A 23,021-nucleotide genomic window follows, 5' to 3' on the forward strand; every position below is an offset into this window, starting at 1 on the left:
AAGAACTGGAAAGGGAAGAGGAAGAAATGCCCCCCCCCCCCCTCCTCCGAGCGCCTAGTGACTTGAAGGGAACATGGCAACAGCGGGGTCAGAGGTGGTCTGGATGCTGAACGCTCTTATGATGCGGCCAATTTCAGAGCGTGAGAAATGGCTAGGCGATAGGGGGCTAAGCAGAATACTCAGAAGGCCGCGAGTGTTCAATGTTGACATGATTGCTTTTCCATTGAAACACTCTCCTCAGTGACGAATGGCCATGGTGTGGAGTTCCTTAGCTCGCTGACAAATCTCCCAGAAATCCTCAGCGACGTATGAATTTCATCTCAGTCATTGACTGGGGTTGGTTGATGCATTTCCACTGCTAAGCCTATTCCAGTTGTCCCAGTGGATCGGACTGGATTCGTTATTAATCATCAATATTACATTTCCCGGTGAAACATATGCTTTCTTCATAACATGTCCTGCTACAATTAAGTGGGGCCTAACAGTTATTGGCCGCGTTTCCCGATAAAGAACCTTCTTAAACAACCCTTTGTATGGGATTTAAGAAGTACTTTGGAGTTAAGTGCTTCTTAACTCGTTCGGGAAACCCAGCCATTGGCATTCTGAAGTTAGTAACTTCACATCCAGCTCAAATAAGTACTTAAATTTGCTTTAACTGAGCTGAAGAAATCCTTCAGACTATTACCTCGCCGAGACAATCTGAGCTTCCCTCCGAAATCCAGGGAATCAAGTTGTGTCTTAGAGTGTCGTAGGGTGCAAGAAAGAAAATCCATACGGCTCTTTGCAGTGGCCTGCTCTGGTGTGTCGCACAGAAATCCTACAGCTTTAACACACTCTCCCATCTCAATACCTTTGAAAGTAGGCTCTTAAATCTACCGTTGTTTGTTTCATGTTGACTTTGCTCATTCTAATCCATTTTCTAATGATACATTGTCCCTTTTCAATTGGAGACCTAACTGGTATTTTTTTATTTTCCTCCCCTAACGAGGTTTCTTTCGTCCCCCTGCCCCCACCGGTTTTCTGATGTGACGGCCTCTGCTGCCGGAAGTCTGACAAGCGCTGCGAAATGGGATTGAGCGGTAAATTGAATTACGGGGGTGCGTAATGCGCCAGGATGGCAGGTGCGCGGGGGGCGCCTTTATGCGGAGAGCCATTGATTGGTGGCAGCTGTGAGAGCCGGTCAGGTCGTTTTTGGACGAGCCCTGAGTGGAGTAGTGACGGCCTGTGACACCTCGGGACCGAATCCGGCCCAAATTGGCCCAGCAGACGGATCCTCTGGTGGCGTTTCGCTACACGGCGCAGCGATGCAGAAGCGGGGGCCGGGTTTCGCCTCCAGATGAGCTGGGAGCATATCTCTCTCCCGGGTTTTGCAAATATTATAACATCAGCCAAGCTGCCAAAGTTGCTCTCCAGCATTAATCCCCACCGTGTCATCGAGAGCGGCTTCCAGTGTCGCAATCACACTGCATGACAAAATCATTTGTAATGAGCGATGTTGTTGGCCATGTTCTTCAACTGCATCTAGAATAGGTACATTTCTGAATGTGTTTTGGCCTAGTTACATTATGCACCAGACTCAGGGGTTCAGGCCAAAGGCAAAAATCAAGCATTTAATGTTATCTTCTACTCAGAACCAGGATGGCGCTTTAAGGGAACACCACTGATTTGGCATAGAATAGTGAATAGATTTGGCAGTGTGTTTACTATTCTACTAGGATAGGGGCCTGCAGCCTGCTCCTGCGGCTCTTTAGGCCTTCTTCAATGGCTCCCTGGCTTTGACAAAAAAAACTATGTGGAAATGAATAACGGTTATTTACATTTTATCATTGTCCAGCACAAATTTGGGCATACAAATTCACCAGAATGCAGGAAATACTGTTTGATGCTCAAAATGGCCCCCAGACCCCCCCCCCCCCCCCTCCCTCTAATGTGCCCCCCCAATGGTGCTTACCACCAGGCCTGAAATAAAAGTCTAGGGGAAACACTGCCTTCATTATAAGACTCAAATGTCCAGTCAGATTATTTTTTGGCTCTTTTCACAGTTGCACACAAGGTTGCTGACCCCTGTTCTAGGACCTCAAGACGACCCTTGCATGTTGGAACTTCATAGCCTTTCTTTTGGAGGCTGTACACCAAACATTATAAATTGATGCCAATGTAGGCTACTTTTGGCTTGAGTGTTTCCTAAGTGTCCAATGTCTGGACAGAATGTTCCAGGGCCTATTGTGGTTACGCCACAGTCTGCGTTCCATAGAAGTGAGAGTTGAAGCCCAGAGAGCAGTGCATTGCCAACCAGAAGGGCCCTCGGAGAGCACAGACCTCTGTCCATGATGCATGTCGTTAGCATGTACAGTTATTGAAGGTGTACAGTTAGTGGAGTGGGCTTTGCGGCGGCTGTAGCTCAGTTGGTAGAGCAGGTCGTTCAGTGATCGAAGGGTCAGTGGTTCGAATCCCAGCTCCGACTGTCCACATGTCGAAGTGTCCTTGAGCAAGACACCTAACCCCAAATTGCTCCCAATGAGCAGGTTAGCACCTTGCATGGCAGCTACCGCCATTGGTGTGTGAATGTGTGTGTGAATGGGTGAATGAGAGGTCATTGTAAAGCGCTTTGAGTGCCGCTAAGGTGGAAAAGCGCTATATAAGTGCAGTCCATTTACCATTTACTTTGTTATTTTAGAGAAGGATGTCTGTCGACAGTGAAAAATAATTTGTGGATCTGCCAAATTCCCTACAGTATCTCACAATATAAAAAAATAAACACAAGATGGAACTGTGGTGCATAATATAACCAGGGCAAACGCAGTGTTAACGAAGGTGAAAAATAATTTGATTCGGATCCGCTCCAAAGTTTGATGGGTTTCTTCCTTGGCCCATGCTACACCCCTCCACCAAGTTTAATAAAAAATCACTTTGATAGTTTCTGCATAATCTTGCTGAGAGACAGACAGACAGACAGACAGACAGACAGACAGACAGACAGACAGACAGACAGACAGACAGACAGACAGACAAACACACACTGGAAACATAACATAAACGGCAATAACAACACCCACCCCCCTCTCTCTCACTCTATCTCCTCCTCCTTCTGCTACACACACTCACACGATACGCAGACCTCATCGCAGCGCGGTGTGAAGTTTAAAAGACTGTGTGCTTACACCTCCGCGATATCCCCAAACAGGGGCTGAAGTGTGCACTGTTCCGGCAGTTTCACACCTCCTCCCACTTCTCACAAGGAGACACAACTCCACAGCCGCTGTCACAGAGCCGTCTGTGAGGTAATATCCGCAACAGGCTGGCTAACCTTTTCCGCAACCATTGCTTTTGTAGCTGAATGTCAGTAGCTATAATAGCTATCTTGTTGTGTGGTTCGTCCTGTTACGAAGAGCGCACTGAAACAAATTCCTAACGACCTGAAAAGTTGTATGGCAATAAAGTATTGAATCTTGAATCTTGAGCTACTTGCGGTTTTACAGACGGCAATTACATTTCTCCGGTGTCGTTATCCAGTCTCGGTTCCTCACGTCGGTGTGAGACAATGGAGGCGGCGCGACGGCAAAATTGCAGGCGCGGAGGCGGCTGTTTCTGTTAGTGGACGACGGGGGAAAGAGTTTCCGGGTATTTTGTGTGTTTTGCGGCAATCTATCCCCCGGCTGGAGGATAACCGCCACCTCCAAGCGCACCAGTCCTCTGAGGTAAACGCGCTCAGCCCCGCAGTGCGGGGCGACGGAGACAGGCCGGCCCTGTGATGAATGACGGCTCCTTCAAGAGGCAGCTGCCCCAATTTCAACTCCCTTAATGAGCGCCGCAGTATCTCTCTCTCTCTCTCTCTCTCTGTCGCTCTCCCTCCCCTTCTCTCTCTGTCCCTGACACTCTTTCTTTCCCTCTCCCTCCACCTGGCGAGGAAGGATCTTTGAGAGAGAGAGAGAGAGAGAGAGAGAGATGCAGTCTGCAGCCTCAGAGCAGTGCAGTCCCCAAAGAAGCGTTCAGGGATAGAAATGTACCTGATGCATGTTAAGTCCTCCGGGGTTTACTCAAAGGGCCTTTCCTACGTTTCATCCCTGACATAAAGGTGCAAGGGTCTATGACATCACAGTGGCTGCCTCCCCTTCAGAGCACAAAGGGGGGGAAATGTCTCTTTCCTCCTCCCTTTGAGAAACAGGCGCGTAATTGGTCGAAGCGGCTGCCTCTTTCCAGTTCATTTTCCGAAGGTAATTGGTATTTATGAAGTATTTATTTCATCCCTTTGCCAATGTCAGTTCCTCTCTCTCTCTCTCTCCCTCTCCCCCCCTCTCTCTTTATCTCCATCTCTCTCTCTCCCTCTCTCTCTCTCTCTCTCTCTATCTCTCCCTCTCTCCCTCTCTCTCTCTCCCTCTCTCTCTCTCTCCCTCTCTCTATCTCTCTCTCTCCTTCTCTCTCTCTCTCCCCCCCCTCCCCCCCCCCTCTCTCTCTCCCTCTCTCTCTCTATCTCTCTCTCTCTCTCTCTCTCCCTCCCTCTCCTGGCTTTTTGTAGTCCTCCCACTAAGAGACGGGGCGTTTCATGTTGTTTGCGCTCAGGCATTCATGGATTCAGTGAAGTCATGAATTGCCGTTCTTATATAAGCGTCGGGGGGAGTGGGGGGGGGTGGGGGAGGCCTGCGGCGACGGGAGGCCGGCTGCCGTCCCATCTGCGACGCCGACTTGAGGGATGGCGCGCGGCAACGACGCTCCCCTCCCCACTAACGAGCAGGTTTTAATCCGGCAATTAAGCCAAAAGTATATGAAAATATATTCACAGTTGTTTACAGATCAATCAACCGGAGCGCCCCTTCACCCAACCCCCCCCCCCCCACACACACACACACCGCCCGCCCGCTCCACTGCAGAGCAAACGTCCTCATTTCGATCCGGAGGTCCGTATAGATGCCATTAAAACGCCATACGGCGAGGTGCTTTTCCGAGTAATGAACAAGACGGAGCCGCCGGCGCACGGCGCGGAGAGCACATGGGCGCGAGGCTCTGCCCGCCGTCTGCGGCGCTGGGGGGGTTGTAGCCGGGAGGGGGGGGGGGGGGGGCGTGGGGGAGCAGAAACAACGAATCAGCACCGTGGAACATGATACGATCCCGCCGACGTCAGAGCGCGCTGGGAAAAGAGCTGTGTGTGTGTGTTTTGCAGCCCCCCTTGCTTCTCTTCCGCTCTGTCAGATACACTAAAAACTGACACCCTCTACCCCCTTAAACACACACACACACACACACACACAGATACACTTAGTCCCTTCCATTATCTGGCTGTTTATCCTACTGTACTGGGATGCACACATTCTAGCTGACTGCATGGCTTGTTCCCATTCATGCATTCTCTGCAGATTCAATTATACGGTGCTCTGGACAGCCTGAAAGAGAGATAGAGGGAGAGAGAGAGAGGGAGAGGGAGGGAGAGAGAGAGAGAGAGAGAGAGGGAGGGAGAGAGAGAGAGAGAGGGAGGGAGAGAGAGGGTGAGAGTCTGCATCAAGGGACAGGGAGACATAGAGAGGGATAGAGGATTTGCTGATGGGGAAAAGGATGGAAGAGAGAGAGGGAGGGAGTGGTGTGTGTGTGTGTGTGTGTGTGTGTGTGTGTGTGTGTGTGTGTGTGTGTGTGTGTGAGAGAGAGAGTTAGGGAGACATAGAGAGGGATAGAGGATTTGCTGATGGGGAAAAGGATGGAAGAGAGAGAGGGAGGGAGTGGTGTGTGTGTGTGTGTGTGTGTGTGTGTGTGTGTGTGTGTGTGTGTGAGAGAGAGAGTTAGGGAGAGGAGGAGGGGGTGACAGAGAGCCGAGGTAGCGCGAAAGGATAAATAAACGAGAGAGCGAGGGAGAGAGGGATAGTTAGAGAGGTAGAGTGAAAGGTGAAATAAACAAGGCGGGGGGGGGGGGGATGGGCTCTGCCGTTCCCTGGAGTCATATGTTTAGGGAGGATCTCCTCAGCTGAGTGGCGACGGTAACGGCGCCCAGTGCTGTATAATGATCCACGTTGACCTCCCAAATGAGGGGATTAGTCTGGAGTCTGGGCCCCGCCAGAAATAATAGGCTCAGCCGGGGGTCTTCGCCCCCCCCCCCCCCCCCCACGGCCCGCCCCCACGGCTGACGCAGCAAAACTGGAAGGAACGGGGAGAGAGCGGCGGTGTGGTCTCTGTCCGCTCGGCGTGAATGCACTACGGTGCCGGGGGGGGGTGGGGGGGGGGCATCGTTGTCGCGGCGGCGACGCCAGAGGGAAAAATCGGCCTCTGTGAGTGGGCCGCCATGGTGATGCACACCACCTACTGTCCCTACCGTACCTGCCGTCCCTACCGTACCTACCGTATCTACCATACCTACCGTATCTACTGTACCTATCGTCCCTACCATCCCTACTATATACCTACCGTCCCTACCGTATCTACCATACCTACCGTACCTACCGTCCCTACCATACCTACTGTCCCTACCATACCTACCGTCCCTACCGTACCTACTGTTCCTACCATACCTACCGTACCTACCGAACCTACCATCCCTACCATACCTACCGTCCCTACCGTACCTACCGTACCTACCGTCTCTACTGTTCCTACTGTTCCTACCATACCTACCGTACACGGAGAACGTTAGTTCAGTAAACGTTGCCCTCCTCGCCTCTGCGCAATAGGTAGTGGTATTTGTAGCTGCCTGTAAGGCAGAGATTTCTTGCGGCTGTGCATGCATGTGTGTGTGCTTGTGTGTGTGTGCGTGTGCGTGCGCGTGTGTGGAGAGAGAGAGAGGGGGGGGGGTGTTGCTGTCGTTTCAGTCAGGCACTGTTCGCAGCCCCCCACAGGTTGGAACACGGGGGGGCTTAGAGGGAATATGCGGTTAATGTTTGGCCCATGCTCTCTTTTGTGCGCTCTGATCCGCCAGGATTAAAGCATCCTTCCCTCTGATGCCTCCGCGTCTCTCACTGTAATTGTATTAGGAGAGAGCAAGAGAAGCCCACGCTTTACTATTCTGTTAGGGAATATCTTATCTACTGTATGTGGAATCGGCTGATTCAATTATGTAGAAAGCAAAAACGAGAAAGAGAGGGAAAGAGAAAGAAAGGGAGAGTGAAAATGAATGAAGAGGGGCAGGGGAACGTTAAGGGACAGGGCTGTTGTACATTTTAAACACCGAGCAGGGAGCAATATTGATAAAAAATGGAATTGGGTGACACTGGAATGAATAGGTGGTCTTAATTATGTGTGTCTACAATGGGGACTTTTATGCTAGTGGTGTACCCTGGTAAAAAAATGTCTCCAAAGGGTTGCTAGTTTGAGTATCAAGCTGAGGAACTCAGGAAGCTGGGAACCTTTCCAGTATCTGGAGGGCTGCTTGGTTGTTCCCATCAATGAGAGCCTACCATTGTGAGCAGGGCACTTAACCCCAAACTCTTGTTCAAACTGTGCTTCCCTGCCTGGGTGCTGATTCTGTGTTTGTGTCTCTAAACGCTGCACTCAACTAGAGACTGAAGACATTTTTCCAGGTTTCGTCGTTAAAAGTGTGTGAAAACAATTTGAGAGATTGAAAAGAATGCTAAATCTTTAGGGTGCTTCTTAATGGGGTGGTGAATGTTTTGTTTTGTTTTGATTCTCCACTCCAGTTTGTTTGGAGGACATCATTTGCGTTAAGGTGGGTTCTCTGCCGTGTTGGAGATGTGCAGTGGGCAGTGGCTCTGATTGCTAGTGTCGGTTTTCATCACTGTTCTAGTAACGATTTTCAATGGAGATGTCTCCAGACGTTCGGAGGCAGAGATCTCCAAAGTCTGCCATTGCAAGACTAGACTGTGTAGGAGGACCGTGTGCAGTAGAGATAGAAGCTCAGCCTACAATATGACTTGAAGAGGGCTAGTATTGCCAGTGCAAGACAAAAAATGCTCATGATTAACCGTTAAGTCGACTAGTTCATGAATGAAATTCAATTAACTTGTACTCGCTGAGCAGAAGTGTAGAAAGCAGGCAACACACTAATATTGGGTCTCTCGCCCGCTGTGTGGATGGTAATTGCCGCTGTATTGGTTTTGGAAATCTCGTTTTTCACACACTTAAGCACGTTGCTTCCACACACTGATTATTTTGCTGTGTCCAACCTCCCGCGGTGTCATCCACCGGCCTTGGTGGCAGCAACAGCAACAACCAGGCCTCTCGTCAGCTCTCCACTCCACCACATTCGATGGAACGTGTTCTCTTTTTGAACGACGCAGCTCTTCAGTGTTGTGAAGGGGGCTATTCGCACTCCATATAAAAACGTCATCAGTGACATCGTCACTTTCAGCGTCATTTTCAGCTGAGATAGCGTAGTTTCTCCTACTCGGTCTCTGACGATCCTACTCGGTATCTGACGGTCCTACTCGGTATCTGACGATCCTACTCGGTATCTGACGGTCCTACTCGGACCTAATGCAAATGAGATCACATTCCGTCTCACCTACCACAGCCGGTAAGGCGCTCGCTCTGAATTTACCGCACCCCCCCTCCCCCTCTTCCCAATATGCGTTCATCCATAGCATTGTATCGACCCTAATTACCACCAGTGTGAATGCACTGCCCTCCCTTAATGCGATCACTGCAGCAGATAGGAGCTACTAGCCAGACGAGAATTGGAACCACAAACATCAATCTAACCTAAACTCATTGGGTCCTGAGTTCAGTTCAGTGCTCAGAATCTACAGTAAGTGTCATTTGGTGTGTGTGTGTGTGTGTGTGTGTCCCACACACAACCCTCCCCAGCCCCCTTCTCCATCTCGGTAGCAGAGGCCGTTGGCTTTTTCCATTAGCGCAGATCCATTCCTCTCATTTAGAATGGATGACAGCGGCCCTTCTGTGACCCCCAGTGTCCGGCCGGGGCAGAGTCTCTAGGAGCCTGTGTAGGACCGCCGGCCTCGCCGCCGACTCTCCACGCTCCCGCTATCAGCCACATCCCCTACCTTTGTATTTATGATGTGTGTGTGTGTGTGTGTGTGTGTGTGTGTGTGTGTGTGTGTGTGTGTGTGTGTGCATGCGTACCCGTGGGCTTCGGTGACCCTCCTCTCAGAGATGAGTGGTCCGCTCTGCTGTATTACCCGCCACTCCAAGTCTTGTGTCGAGATGCAAATGCATGAGCCCCCTAGCGAGAGGGCGAGTATCCTCCAGCACAGGTGCTTGGCCCCACAGTGGAGCCGCGTCGTGTCGTTTGCGTGCAGCCTCACATTTCACGGCATTCTCTGCGATGTGTCCCAGAACAACGGAGCGCAAAGGCTGCGATTATGTCAGCACGTCCTCGAGTGACACTTCATATGTTTGCTACGGTATGCTAATTTTTTCTCAATAGGGTTTTCCTGTCCAAAAACAAAGTGCTGACCCACTTACTGCATTACCGAGCATTTTCTCAAATGTGGGTTTGGGTTTGAGAAGGAAACAGCAGGAGTGCAGAGTTTGGGACATAAGACACATTAAAGGTGCTCAGTTCGATTTCTCTTTTATTTTTTTGGCCACTAGATGGGGCAGTGGTGCAGTGTATCAGATATAAACAAGTGGGCGTTTTCACTCCATATGCTGCCGTTCAGGGGGTGGGGCTCAGCGCCAGGCCGGCTTCGCTCATAATAAAAATAAATTCTGCATGCTTCACAGGCAATACACCGTTGGCTATATTTTCTGTACATATAGTTATGACTCCCCTGGACCTATTTATTACATATAGTGTTTTTTTTTTAAACAAAAAGTGCAGTAAATCGAACAGAGCACCTTTAACAAAACAAAATTGTTTTGCAGAAATTGCTGCAATGAGCTGGTTTGAACCTTTGACCCGTGTGCCGTATCACAGGCTCTGTGGCTTCATGTCGTCCTCCATCCTCCACTGTGTTGAGAGTCTCCTTACAAAACACTAAGAAAAACGCTAAATAAATAAATGCCTTCTCAAATAGCAGTTAATGTTTATCTCCACTCTGGCCCGTAACCACCATATACACATACTGGGGGAAAACATCCTCCCCAATATTCAGATATGCCAACTCCTCCTCAGTATATAGCCTAACATGTATATATATATATATATATATATATATATATATATATATATATATATACATGTAAAATTGCTATTCTATGACAGGCAACCACCTACTGTACCACTGTATTTTACATAACAAATATAAAAAAATAAAAAAGAGGGAAAAAAGACGTAATCATAATTATAACTAAATGTAACCAATTTCTGTTATTATTACTACCGGTTCTAGCATTGCAGTTCTGCATGTGGTTTGTCCAAGTGGTGTTGCCGTAGTACCCCATCTAGCTGTTGTGGGAGGCAATGTCAGACACTGTCTCTCTATTTCTAACTTTCAAACCTATTAAAATGTGGAAAACAAGAATGCAATATGAGTGTTATGTAGACTATATTATAACTATTGATTGTGATTTTGTAAAGCGTTATGAAAATGTAATTTCATGAATGGCGCTATTAGGTCTTAGTGACACCTGGTATCACATGCTGAGTCTAGCCGTAGATATGTCAGCCAATCAGAAAACCATACCCCCGTCACCGGTTCAAGGTCGGCAGGCTTTTCTGACGCTACCACCCACTGTCTGCGGCAGCAGTGACCCCCCCCCCCCCCCCTTCCCAGGTCACACTGGGGCTCGGCGGGGGAATTCTCCCATCACCGCCGGCCTTATCGGCGTGACAGCGCGGGCGTCTAATCGCAGCCCTGCAGACAGCTGTTAAGTCCCTTTCTCCCAGTAGTGACTCACGGAGCGTGGGGTGCACGAGGACCAGAGCCAGGCCCGGGCTTCCAGCGCAGGGCGAGAAGGGGAGCAGGGGGGTGAACAAGGGTGCTGTGCCTCATAGGTTTCACAATGACACTTAAGTCACAGTTCGGTAGAGGCTGGCTCATCTACTTACACAGAGAGAGAGAGAGAGAGAGAGAGAGAGAGAGAGAGAGAGGAGACAGCGTATAAGTGTGTGACGAGTCAAATGTAGACTTATTTGAGTCTCTCGCTATACTCTCTCACTATAGATTTCCATAGATACTGTACGGTCATATGGATTTGGAAACGGGATAACTGTGCTGTCTCGAGGACTTGCAGATCCGTCCGCCATCACTGATTCACCGCAGTACCTCGTAAAAAAGACAATAGGAGCTGTATGGATAATGACTTTTTAATGTAGCCCACTCATCATGTCCAATTTCATGGCCCTTAGGTAGCAGATCGCGGTTTTAATCAACACTTTAATGCTGTTACTCGTCAACTTTGACTACGGTGTGTGTGTGTGTTGTGTGTGTGTGTGTGTGTGTGTGTGTTTGTAAGTGCGTGTCTATTAAATTATATGCTACCTCCCCCGCTGATAAAATGTGTGTGTGGAGGATGCAGGCCATTAAGCAAGACGTACAGTGTGTGGTCTAAGGTTGAGAACGTGGGATGTGTTTTGGTTGCTAGTCTAAGGTTGGGAACATGGGAGAGGTTTTGGGTGGTAGTCTAAGGTTGGGAACGTAGGAGATGTTTTGGGTGGTAGTCTAAGGTTGGGAACGTAGGAGATGTTTTGGGTGGTAGTCTAAGGTTGGGAACATGGGAGATGTTTTGGGTGGTAGTCTAAGGTTGGGAACATGGGAGATGTTTTGGGTGGTAGTCTAAGGTTGGGAACGTAGGAGATGTTTTGGGTGGTAGTCTAAGGTTGGGAACGTAGGAGATGTTTTGGGTGGTAGTCTAAGGTTGGGAACATGGGAGATGTTTTGGGTGGTAGTCTAAGGTTGGGAACGTAGGAGATGTTTTGGGTGGTAGTCTAAGGTTGGGAACATGGGAGAGGTTTTGGGTGGTAGTCTAAGGTTGGGAACGTAGGAGATGTTTTGGGTGGTAGTCTAAGGTTGGGAACATGGGAGAGGTTTTGGGTGGTAGTCTAAGGTTGGGAACATGGGAGATGTTTTGGGTGGTAGTCTAAGGTTGGGAACATGGGAGATGTTTTGGGTGGTAGTCTAAGGTTGGGAACGTAGGAGATGTTTTGGGTGGTAGTCTAAGGTTGGGAACGTAGGAGATGTTTTGGGTGGTAGTCTAAGGTTGGGAACGTAGGAGAGGTTTTGGGTGGTAGTCTAAGGTTGGGAACATGGGAGAGGTTTTGGGTGGTAGTCTAAGGTTGGGAACATGGGAGATGTTTTGGGTGGTAGTCTAAGGTTGGGAACATGGGAGATGTTTTGGGTGGTAGTCTAAGGTTGGGAACATGGGAGATGTTTTGGGTGGTAGTCTAAGGTTGGGAACATGGGAGATGTTTTGGGTGGTAGTCTAAGGTTGGGAACATGGGAGAGGTTTTGGATGGTAGTCTAAGGTTGGGAACGTAGGAGATGTTTTGGGTGGTAGTCTAAGGTTGGGAACATGGGAGATGTTTTGGGTGGTAGTCTAAGGTTGGGAACATGGGAGATGTTTTGGGTGGTAGTCTAAGGTTGGGAACATGGGAGATGTTTTGGGTGGTAGTCTAAGGTTGAGAACGTGGGATGTGTTTTGGGTGGTAGTCTAAGGTTGGGAACGTAGGAGATGTTTTGGGTGGTAGTCTAAGGTTGGGAACGTAGGAGATGTTTTGGGTGGTAGTCTAAGGTTGGGAACATGGGAGATGTTTTGGGTGGTAGTCTAAGGTTGGGAACGTAGGAGATGTTTTGGGTGGTAGTCTAAGGTTGGGAACATGGGAGAGGTTTTGGGTGGTAGTCTAAGGTTGGGAACGTAGGAGATGTTTTGGGTGGTAGTCTAAGGTTGGGAACGTAGGAGATGTTTTGGGTGGTAGTCTAAGGTTGGGAACGTAGGAGATGTTTTGGGTGGTAGTCTAAGGTTGGGAACGTAGGAGATGTTTTGGGTGGTAGTCTAAGGTTGGGAACGTAGGAGATGTTTTGGGTGGTAGTCTAAGGTTGGGAACATGGGAGATGTTTTGGGTGGTAGTCTAAGGTTGGGAACATGGGAGATGTTTTGGGTGGTAGTCTAAGGTTGGGAACGTAGGAGATGTTTTGGGTGGTAGTCTAAGGTTGGGAACATGGGAGATGTTGTGGGTGGTAGTCTAAGGTTGGGAACGTAGGAGATGTTTTGGGTGGTAGTCTAAGGTTGGGAACATGGGAGATGTTTTGGGTGGTAGTCTAAGGTTGGGAACGTAGGAGATGTTTTGGGTGGTAGTCTAAGGTTGGGAACATGGGAGATGTTTTGGGTGGTAGTCTAAGGTTGGGAACGTAGGAGATGTTTTGGGTGGTAGTCTAAGGTTGGGAACATGGGAGATGTTTTGGGTGGTAGTCTAAGGTTGGGAACATGGGAGATGTTTTGGGTGGTAGTCTAAGGTTGGGAACATGGGAGATGTTTTGGGTGGTAGTCTAAGGTTGGGAACGTAGGAGATGTTTTGGGTGGTAGTCTAAGGTTGGGAACGTAGGAGATGTTTTGGGTGGTAGTCTAAGGTTGGGAACGTAGGAGATGTTTTGGGTGGTAGTCTAAGGTTGGGAACGTAGGAGATGTTTTGGGTGGTAGTCTAAGGTTGGGAACGTAGGAGATGTTTTGGGTGGTAGTCTAAGGTTGGGAACGTAGGAGATGTTTTGGGTGGTAGTCTAAGGTTGGGAACGTAGGAGATGTTTTGGGTGGTAGTCTAAGGTTGGGAACATGGGAGATGTTTTGGGTGGTAGTCTAAGGTTGGGAACATGGGAGATGTTTTGGGTGGTAATCTAAGGTTGGGAACATGGGAGATGTTTTGGTCAGTATTATGACTAAGACTTAGTCCTAGTGTCCTTAGTGACTTAAGTCCTTCGTCCTAGTGACTGGCATTCATTTGGACGGATCCATCTTTGATGGTATGTCTCGAAATTGTGTGTGTGTGTGTGTATACGGTGTGTGTGTGTGTGTGTGTGTGTGTGTGTGTGCGTGCACGCACGTGTGCATGTGTATTTGGAGGGGAGGGCCTAATCCATGCCAGCGCAACTAATGCACAGTACTTTCACCATGTACCTGCTACAGCTAAAGTGCATATACGTGTACTTTGGCGAGCTGTAGCAACACCCCATTAACCTTACACCTTACAGTTTGATAGATAACTACTGTAGGCATCCACACAGATATGTGTTGTACAGTAAGTGCAGCCAAACACATATTACATTTGATGTGCACGTGCACGTGTTAGCTCAGCGGGTTAATCCCCCGCCTCTAAATCAAGAGATCACTGGTTCGAAACTCGTCCATGCCGTTTTCCAATTGCTACGACAGCCTTGAACACACTAGTCATGGCTGGAATCACATCCAACGTGCTGGTATCCTTTTCAGTTGTGGCCAACTACGGGTAACCTAAAATTCAATCATAATTTTCAGCACTTTGAGTTTGACTCAGAATGAAAAGTTCTTTATGAATACAATTATTATTATTATTATTATTATTATTATTAGGTTATATTATTATTAAACTGTGGGTCTGCTCTGTGTTCTTTGGTTGGCAGTAACACCAGACAAGGACAGCGATTGAGGACCAGCCAACTCATTTTCTTTTTATTAATTATTTTAGCTGGGTGAAACTGGTTTTGATTCCTAGTAGCCTACTGGTAGTTCTTCATGTTACTAAACCAAATTCTAATGATATCTGATTAATGAGATTAGCTGGCGTAGCTGTAGTCAAACAGAATACAGACGACCAGAATTAATGATATTATTACTCATGTGAACAAAGAATGTGTTTATGAGTTATCCGTCTTACCTTTGTATTGATTGAAATCATTAAGCTGACTGGTTTTCTATTAAAAGTCCCCTCTCACAGCAGGCTTACCTCCCGTCTATTCCCTATCACATTAGGTTGGAGCTGAGCTTCTACAAGTGTAAGATGGCATAATCAAATATGATGACGGGTCAATTAGGAGTTGTCATGAGAACAAAGTGGGTCTTTATTGCAGCATAAAACACAAAAAGATTTACAGGGCATGGACGGATGAAAACAGTGGGGGTGGCAAATGCTCTCGCAAAGCTTCAGGGCATTACAAAAAATTGTAGGTGTGTACGGCGCCAAATGCTTCTCAATACGTGTGAACGCCACATATGTGTGACACGGGCGCTGCCAGCAGTGCGTCACCTACGCCACATGTGCGTGACACTTGTGTCTCCATGGTGACATCTGTGAAAATTGTTCTTGGGTTTGGTCTGATAGCAAGGTCTTTAGTAGGCGTTTGTGACGCATTTGACTATAATTCGGTGGCATGTTTTACACCTCATAGTGTGTGTATGTATGTGTGTGTGTGTGTGTGTGTGTGTGTGTGTGTGTGTGGGTGTGCGTTGATGTGTGTGTGTGTGTGTGTGCGTGCTCACGGGACTAATGGAGAGAGTGCAGGGTCGGCAGTGAGATAGAGAGAGAGTGAGAGAGAGAGTAAGAGAGAGAGTGAGTGAGAGAGAGAGAGTGAGAAAAAGTGAGTGAGAGTGAGAGAGTGAGTGAGAGAGAGTAAGAGTGAGAGAGAGTGAGTGAGAGTGAGAGTGAGAGAGAGAGAGTGAGAGAGAGAGAGTGAGTGAGTGAGAGAGAGAGAGAGAGAGAGAGAGAGAGAGTGAGAGAGTGAGTGAGAGAGAGAGAGAGAGAGAGAGAGAGAGGGAGTGAGAGAGAGAGAGAACCGTCTCATGGAGGCCTGCGGTGCTTTCAGTCAGGCGGGGCTGAGGGGGCGCGGGGGTTGGGGGGGGGGCGGGGGGTTAGTCAATGTAAACAGAGACCCCCCTCTTTAGATGGAGTTCGTCCCACAGATTTAACCCCCCATCCCTCCCACTCCCAGTTAACATCCCTATCATGTTCAGAGGAGGAGGAGGAGGAGGAGGAGGTGCACGCTGGTTTCCTGGTTTGCGCTCATGTTTATGCAGCTCCCCGCCGGCTCCCAGCGTTTAGCCTCTCCTCTAGGGGTGAGGTGGATGGTTACGACGGGCACTGGTGACAAGGCCGGGGGGGGGGGGGGGGGGGGGGGCAGCATAGACGGCCCGGCCTCTCTCAGGAGCCACAGGGGCCAAAACGGCCACGAATACTTATTCTTCCCCTGTCTGGCATTTACTTAACATCCGAGCGTGCCCTCGTACCCCCCCACCCCCCCTCACCCCTCGCCCGCCATGGCCTGTATTTCCGGGAACCTGTCCTCTATGGTGGCCTGGATCATTATCTCTCTCTCTCTCTCTCTCTCTCTCTCTCTCTCTCTCTCTCTCTCTCTCTCTCTTCTCTTTCTCTCTATCTCTCACACACACTCACTGGCTACTGACCACGATGACTGGAATACAAAAGCAGGGGACACTGGCAAGTGGTAACAGGGTTTGTTCTTGGAGTTCGCTTGCATATGCGTGTGTGTGTGTGTGTGTGTAGACATTCATCCAAACCATCTCAGTAGTAGATAATCAGGCCGCAAAAGTGTTGTATTTATACAAAAAAATGGTATTTAGATGCATTTGCAGCAAACAGGAGATTTGTCTTTTGCAGGATGTAACAAAAAGAGATGTAATATTTTCTGTTTGGTTTGGATGTTTTTGTACATTCTCTCTCTCTGCTGCTGGAGAAATCAGCAGACCCCCCCCCCTCCCTCTCTCTCTCACTGAGAATTGATAATTAGTATTTCAACATGATTGAAATTTGGTAAATGTTGAAGAGAAAATGGGGTTTCTAATCAAAACCTGCCTCAAAGCAAGAATCCTGACATTCGCTTGGCTTAAAAAACTGAATTTAAAGATGCAAATCGGCGCCAGGCGAATTACATTATGGGAAACGCTGCTCGTTTACTGCGGGGAGAAGCGGTGGCAGGATCACAGATGGACTAAAATGAGACATCGGGAAGGACGGAAAAGATCTGGGGGTCTCGCTCTCGTTTAGAAACCCAGGTAATTGCATTGCAGAGCCTAGCCCACTGCATTGGCTAGGCCCTCGACTCGGCCTATCTAAACCTGGGCCCTGTGGCGATTGTTTGAACCGTGTGCTTTTAAATGTGTCCGACTGCGCTGTGCGCTTGTGACGAGCGACGGCGTGCCGTGACTGAACGCGGGCGGGGGATTGGCCCCTTTCTACGGCGAGCGCGGAACTCCGAGCTGTGCTCTCGGCCTCCTTCTCTCTCCCCGGTCTCGTCTGCGCCGCGCCAGCTCTCTCTCTCTCCGCTGCGTCGGGGATTGTTCGCGGCTGTTGATCCGGTGAACGGGGCTTAACATTAACGCTGCTCTCTCTCTCTCCTCTTCTCTCCCCTTCCCTGGCACAGGAGCTGCTCAGTACCCAGGTATGTCCTCCCTTCCTCTTCCTCCTCTCTCTCTCTCTTTCGTCCAGTGCCGTCCCAGCCCTCCTCTTTCTTGTCTTTACAAAATGGCCGCCTCTCGGCATCATGCGTTTGTGTGCCGCATGCTAACCATCGCGCCTCTCTCTCCGTATCAATCCTTTTCCTCCATCGCTCGCTCCCTCTGCCGTCTCCAACAGCTGTCCTCACCGTCTCCGCCGTCATCTCTACACCCCTGTCTGCCAGTCCATATACACTATGATGGCCTTGTTCCAACATCCACACCGGCCCGCCAGTAGTAGGCTATACTAGTATGTATAGAGTGAAGCAGTCGAATTCTATGGTTTGACGTGGGCTGTGGTAGCCTGCATAGAGCGGTACGCCAGCACGGGTGTTCGGAACACAGGTCCATCGCTGTTTATCGCTTCACTCTTCTTCACCTCTCTTCTCGGTCATCCCTCTTTTCTCTCTGCTCACCCTCCGCTCAGTCCGCCTCCAGCTAACTTCGGTGTGGCAGCCATTTGCCGACTGGAGGAGCCCAGGGTGACCAGAGACCCATCTTCCACTGGCGTCCCCATCTCTTTGTCTTCTCAGTGGTGTGCAGTGTCTTCGATGTCGATACGGTGTTTGGAAAGTGTTGGCGTTTGTTCATTCTGTAGGTGTATCTGCATTCCCAAGTAGGGCTACGCTAGAATTGTTTTTAGCGGTGCGGTTGCTTAATTGGGGGCGATGGGGAAATGCTAAAAGGGCATTTTAACTCCACTAGAATAAAATAAGGGATACAATTTGTAAAAGTGTTACGATCCTGAAAAAATACAACCAAGAAAACTGAAAAAGGTGGGAAAAATACAGTACACAAGAATTTTAAACAGAATAAAAAGGGCCAGTGTTAATATTCAGTGTGTTTGTGTGTTTTGGGAGTGAGGGTTTCATTTCAGTCTCACACTACTGCAAGTCCCTTTTGAAAAGACACAATGAGAGAGATGTTTTGATTTCAGTTGTCACTGAATATCACGCAATGGATCAAACAGACACAGTTTGGGTATTGTATTGCATTGTCATTGTCATGTCACAAAGTGAATGAAAATGGTAGAAAATTTAAATAATTGGATCAGAGTTTTATGAGTCAAACCATTAACTTACACTTTGGCTCTACTGGGCACGTCAGCATCAACTGTCAGCACCTGTCAGAAATCAAGAAATGAACCTTTGCGATTCTCTAACGTCGGACGCAGGCATTGAACGCAAAACAACGGCTGCAGTGGAGCCGCTGTCATTGGGCACGTTTACATGGAGCCCAATTTCATAGGTTTAAAAACCAAACCGAATAAAAATGTTCCATATAAACACCTCAATTTGAATAAAAAGGCCCAAGCCGATTGAAATTTCAATTTACATCTATCTATGGCGGGTAAATTGCTTCCAAGCAGAACTGGACCACAGCGGAGAGTTTGTTTTAAATCCAAACGCAGAAGTGAACATTGTTGGACGCCTAGACGGCAGGGAAATAAGGAATAACGACCACAAAACGTCCGGTAGGAGAGTCAGTTGTTATCAAGCTGCTGCTTCATAAGAGCACCACAATAACAAACAGACGACCAATTAGCAAAGTTCTGACTGAGTTTCCGTAACCATAGCAACTCACTCACCCTTGCCTGCGTGCGCATGTCACACAGCTTTTCTGATTAGATGCGTTGGCGCATATAAACACCACAATGTATTAGATCACCTCCCATGTAAACAGTCACCCCCCGAAATCTTCAATCGGATTGAATTAAATCAGATTGAGAAAAAGTGTGCAGGTAAACACAGTGATGAATTACAATGGATTCATTTTGTCAGCGTCAGCTGATGACGCAGACACTGACGGACCCAGTCGAGCTAAGCCATTACCGGCAAGCCAACATTGTTACCTTGGTGATGAATTGTACAACTTCAAACCCAACAACAACAATGATTCCATTTCTGTCGCAATTATGGCTAACTTATGACAGTACGCACATACAGTCCCTGTGCACTGTACATTAATTAAATTTTCAATTCAATTTGGTTTATTTCAAACCTGCATGCCACACAAAACAGTACCTACAACAACATATTACATACAACGATATTCAACAATAACAAGACAATACAACATACCACAATATTCACGACAACGAGTGACCATTTACCAACGAGTAACAAACAATAAACATGATTTGAAAAGGGGATGGACGAAGCCAAGCTTTTTAGATTTCCACCCCCCACACACCTAACAAATAGTATCAATACAAAGACAATCTACACACAAACACAATAACAAACTCAGACCCAGACACACTCTATAAACCCTACCCCACCCTCCTCCACCCTCATGTGGAAAAAATATGTCACCAACTATGTCCTGTAGAGACAGCCAACACACTCTCAGAATGTCACAATCTGCTATTCATGTCTGGGTTTTGCAGCTCCTGGAAAGCATATTTAAGATGGGTTTTTTAGGTCCTGCCCTGCACAAACCCACTTGACAGAATCACACGAAAGAATGGTCTCACACTATTGAACATTTGATGAACTGAATGATATCGTTGTATTGGCATGGCATGGAACATCTGACCTCTCTGTCTCTAGAAGCCCTCTTGTGGTTTCGATGCAGAGCATACTTTCAGACAAGCCCGTGTCAGACCCTAGCCTGTTTGCTGGGTGCATTGTTTGCACATAAAGAACTAGATTGTACACGACCAGTCAGACAGAGGAGACCACCAGGCCTGTAGATGGCCCTCACTGCGGCATGGACGATTAATGCTTCAACATCCACACACGCACGCACGCACACACACACACACACACACACACACACGCACACACACACACACAGTCAATCCCCTCAAAAACGCTGAGCCAGTGTTGAACTAGCACTAAAAACACAGCCTGGCTTTGGCAACGGGTAGCCTTGCAGCCTGCCTTGTAGTTTTTCCATCCCTGTACCTCCAGGCTTTTCAATCCACTTATTAATGAATCTGTTTATTTATTCATATGTAAATTAGAATAGAGATACAACAGATTCTCCGACAGGACCCAGCCCTTGTTAAGAGAGACCAGTCCTTCACGGGTCCGTGCCCAGAGAGACAGTATACTGTAGCCTGGCAGGCAGCGGCCAACATAGCAGATTGCCAGTAAAGCAGAGACATAATGTACTATATAGTCACTGTTCATATGAAATAAAAAAAATGGCAAAGAGCTTTAGAGCTGCTGGGCAGGTTAACATGTAAACAGGTAAACAGATAAACAGGTAAACTCCCCTACGGTCTCCACTGGAGTCCTACAGGACACTGGGAAGTGAACATCCACAGGTGCTCAAAGTCAGTCATCCGTCAACGCAAACCCAGTGACAACACCCAGTCCACCAGCTGAAGCCTACAGATGAAAAACCATAAGTGCTATTTACATCTACAGGTGTGTGACTGTTTAGTAATCTCAGTGTCTTCTGACTTTTACATCAGTAGAGGGTTAAATGAATGGCATTACATAGAATAAATTGTGTACTTGCAAGTGATTTATATCATTCACACAAAATATTATTAGGATGGTCTGTTCATCTGTTACTGATTAAGTGCTCCCCAAAAAAATCTAAATGCACATATCGTTCTTCGTCTGTTGGTCTTTATTTATGAATTTGGATTTGATTTAATTCCCTGACCTGCCTTGTCAACGCAGGCTGCTTCATTACTGAGGTTAGAGTTATAAATAAGTGTTAATCATCCACATGCTCAACTAGAAGATGCCTCTCGATACAACCTGTTTTAATTGATCTGTCTACCAATTAGAGTGTCAAGTTGTTCATACTTGTTCTACTTTTTACTTCAACTCAGCTTATTTTCCCATAAAGATTTTAGAGACTGATATAGCAAAAATATTAAATAAGCAAACATGTACTGGAACTACTATTGAACCACAACAACGCCACACTAGCATAATTCATTGCTTATTCAAACCGATTTGAAAACTGGGGTTTCTCTCAGGTAAGACATCTCGTGTCAATAGTTGCGCTGCCTCAACTCACCTCAAAGATGACCGCTAGTGCAGGACTGTGTTTGTCCTACCTCTCAGTGATGTGTACGTGTGTTTGTGTGTGTTTGTGTTTGAGGTTTCATTTGGCCGATCGATTGAGGAAAACGTGAAAGGACTGGGGGGCCGACACATGGCAGTTAATCTGCAGGCTCTAACGCAGGGATTCTTATCTATGTTTACTCAGACGGGCTGCTAGAGATCACACACACACAAACACACGCGCACACACGCACGCACGCACACCCACTCACACACACAATCAAAAGACACACATATGAAGTCACACGCCTGCTGAGATCTGGTGAGCATCGTGTGCTTCGAAAGTACTGTACGTAGTCCTGCGCCTATTAGAAAGTACTGTACGTAGTCCTGCGCCTATTAGAAAGTACTGTCCGTAGTCCTGCGCCTATTAGAAAGCCATGCATTTGCAGGTGAGTAGTATTTGCTATGAGAATCACGATGTCCATGATTCTTATGCTAATGGCGCACATACGATCTGTTTAAAGGTGATCATGCTTACAGGTAATAGCAGAGAATCCGGCACAGCATTAAAACAGAAGAGGGTAATTAATATAAGAAAGATATAGGGGCGAATTCACCGCAAATAGCACCATGAACTGGGTGTCATTTGCGCCCGCTATGTGCTCCGTCTTAACGACCTATTCACTAAAGATATTGCGCTAATGACATTCTAACGCAAACACGGCCATACGGTGTTGCAGCTGAGTGCAATTTGCTCCTGATATGGTAAAGTACTATAAATACTGCCCATGCAACGGTATGCATGTGGACAATGGCAGAGAGAAAAACAAAGATGACATTTTCCTAGCGCGAACTGGATGTCCTGACGGACGAGGTCCACAGGTATGTGTGCCTCACAATTACAAGCAAAAAACATCACACTCAGCTAAAAAACATATTTGGGATTTGATATCCCAGTCTGTGAGCGCAGTTGATGTTTCCAAACGCAATAGTAGCCTATAGACTGCAAACGGAGGTGGAATGATTTGAAAAAGAGAACAAAGGAGAAATTACCATTCAATAACTCCCGGGCAAAAAAAACGGGCATCCTTTGTTTTTGTCACGGTATCTTTTGTCATTGCATTTGTTTGTCACGTCATCCCAAAATAAATTAGTTTGAACATAGCTCTCCATGGTGCTGAATGTTTGGCCTGAAGTGGGCGTGGGCTATTTTTCTTACTTTTCATTTAATGTTTGGTCGTAGGCCTAATGATGTTTAGGCTTAGGCTATTTGTATTTTTGATCACCAAGGTGTAATTTGACAACTTTATTTTGTTGCAGAGACAGCAAAATAAATCATGTGAAATAATGCCTGACATGTCTGCCCTCATCTGCTCGCACATGAGACAGGTGGACAGGTGGCTCCTGGTCATCGTCGAAGTCTTCATTTCCGTGCTCCTCAGGATGCAGACCCACATCCATGCGCAGACCGGCTCTCATGGCAACGTTGTGCAGGATGCAGCACAATACAATGATCTGGCATACTTTGGGGGGATTATATAGCATTGCCCCACCGCTACGATCCAGGCATCTAAGTCGGCTTTTTAAGAAGTCAAATGTGCTCTCGATGATACCGCGCGTTCTGATGTGAGCCCAATTGTACGCCACCTCTCGAACGTTGGTAGGATTGCGCACAAGAGTCATCAGCCACGGCTGGAGTTGATAGCCGCCGTTACCTATGATACCAAATAATGGCTGGTACAACGCCCCATACGGCCCTGCCGATGGATGGTTGTGATAGTCCAGAGGCACCTG

General features: G+C 47.7%; 1 protein-coding gene across 3 annotated transcripts in view; it reads left to right on the forward strand.

The window, feature by feature from the left end:
* cadm1a (cell adhesion molecule 1a) overlaps positions 1-23,021 on the forward strand; it is a 269,138-nt gene that overhangs the window by 167,474 nt on the left and 78,643 nt on the right. For 2 of the 3 annotated variants that reach the window (XM_084447047.1, XM_084447045.1), the window contains exon 2: positions 17,181-17,198. The exons of the other annotated variant lie outside the window; for it this stretch is intronic. In XM_084447047.1, the coding sequence (XP_084303173.1) occupies positions 17,181-17,198 (18 nt within the window). The remainder of the gene's footprint in view (positions 1-17,180; positions 17,199-23,021) is intronic. 3 annotated transcript variants of the gene reach the window in all.

This window comes from Borostomias antarcticus (assembly GCF_949987555.1).
Source record: "Borostomias antarcticus genome assembly, chromosome: 1".
NCBI lineage: Eukaryota > Metazoa > Chordata > Actinopteri > Stomiiformes > Stomiidae > Borostomias > Borostomias antarcticus.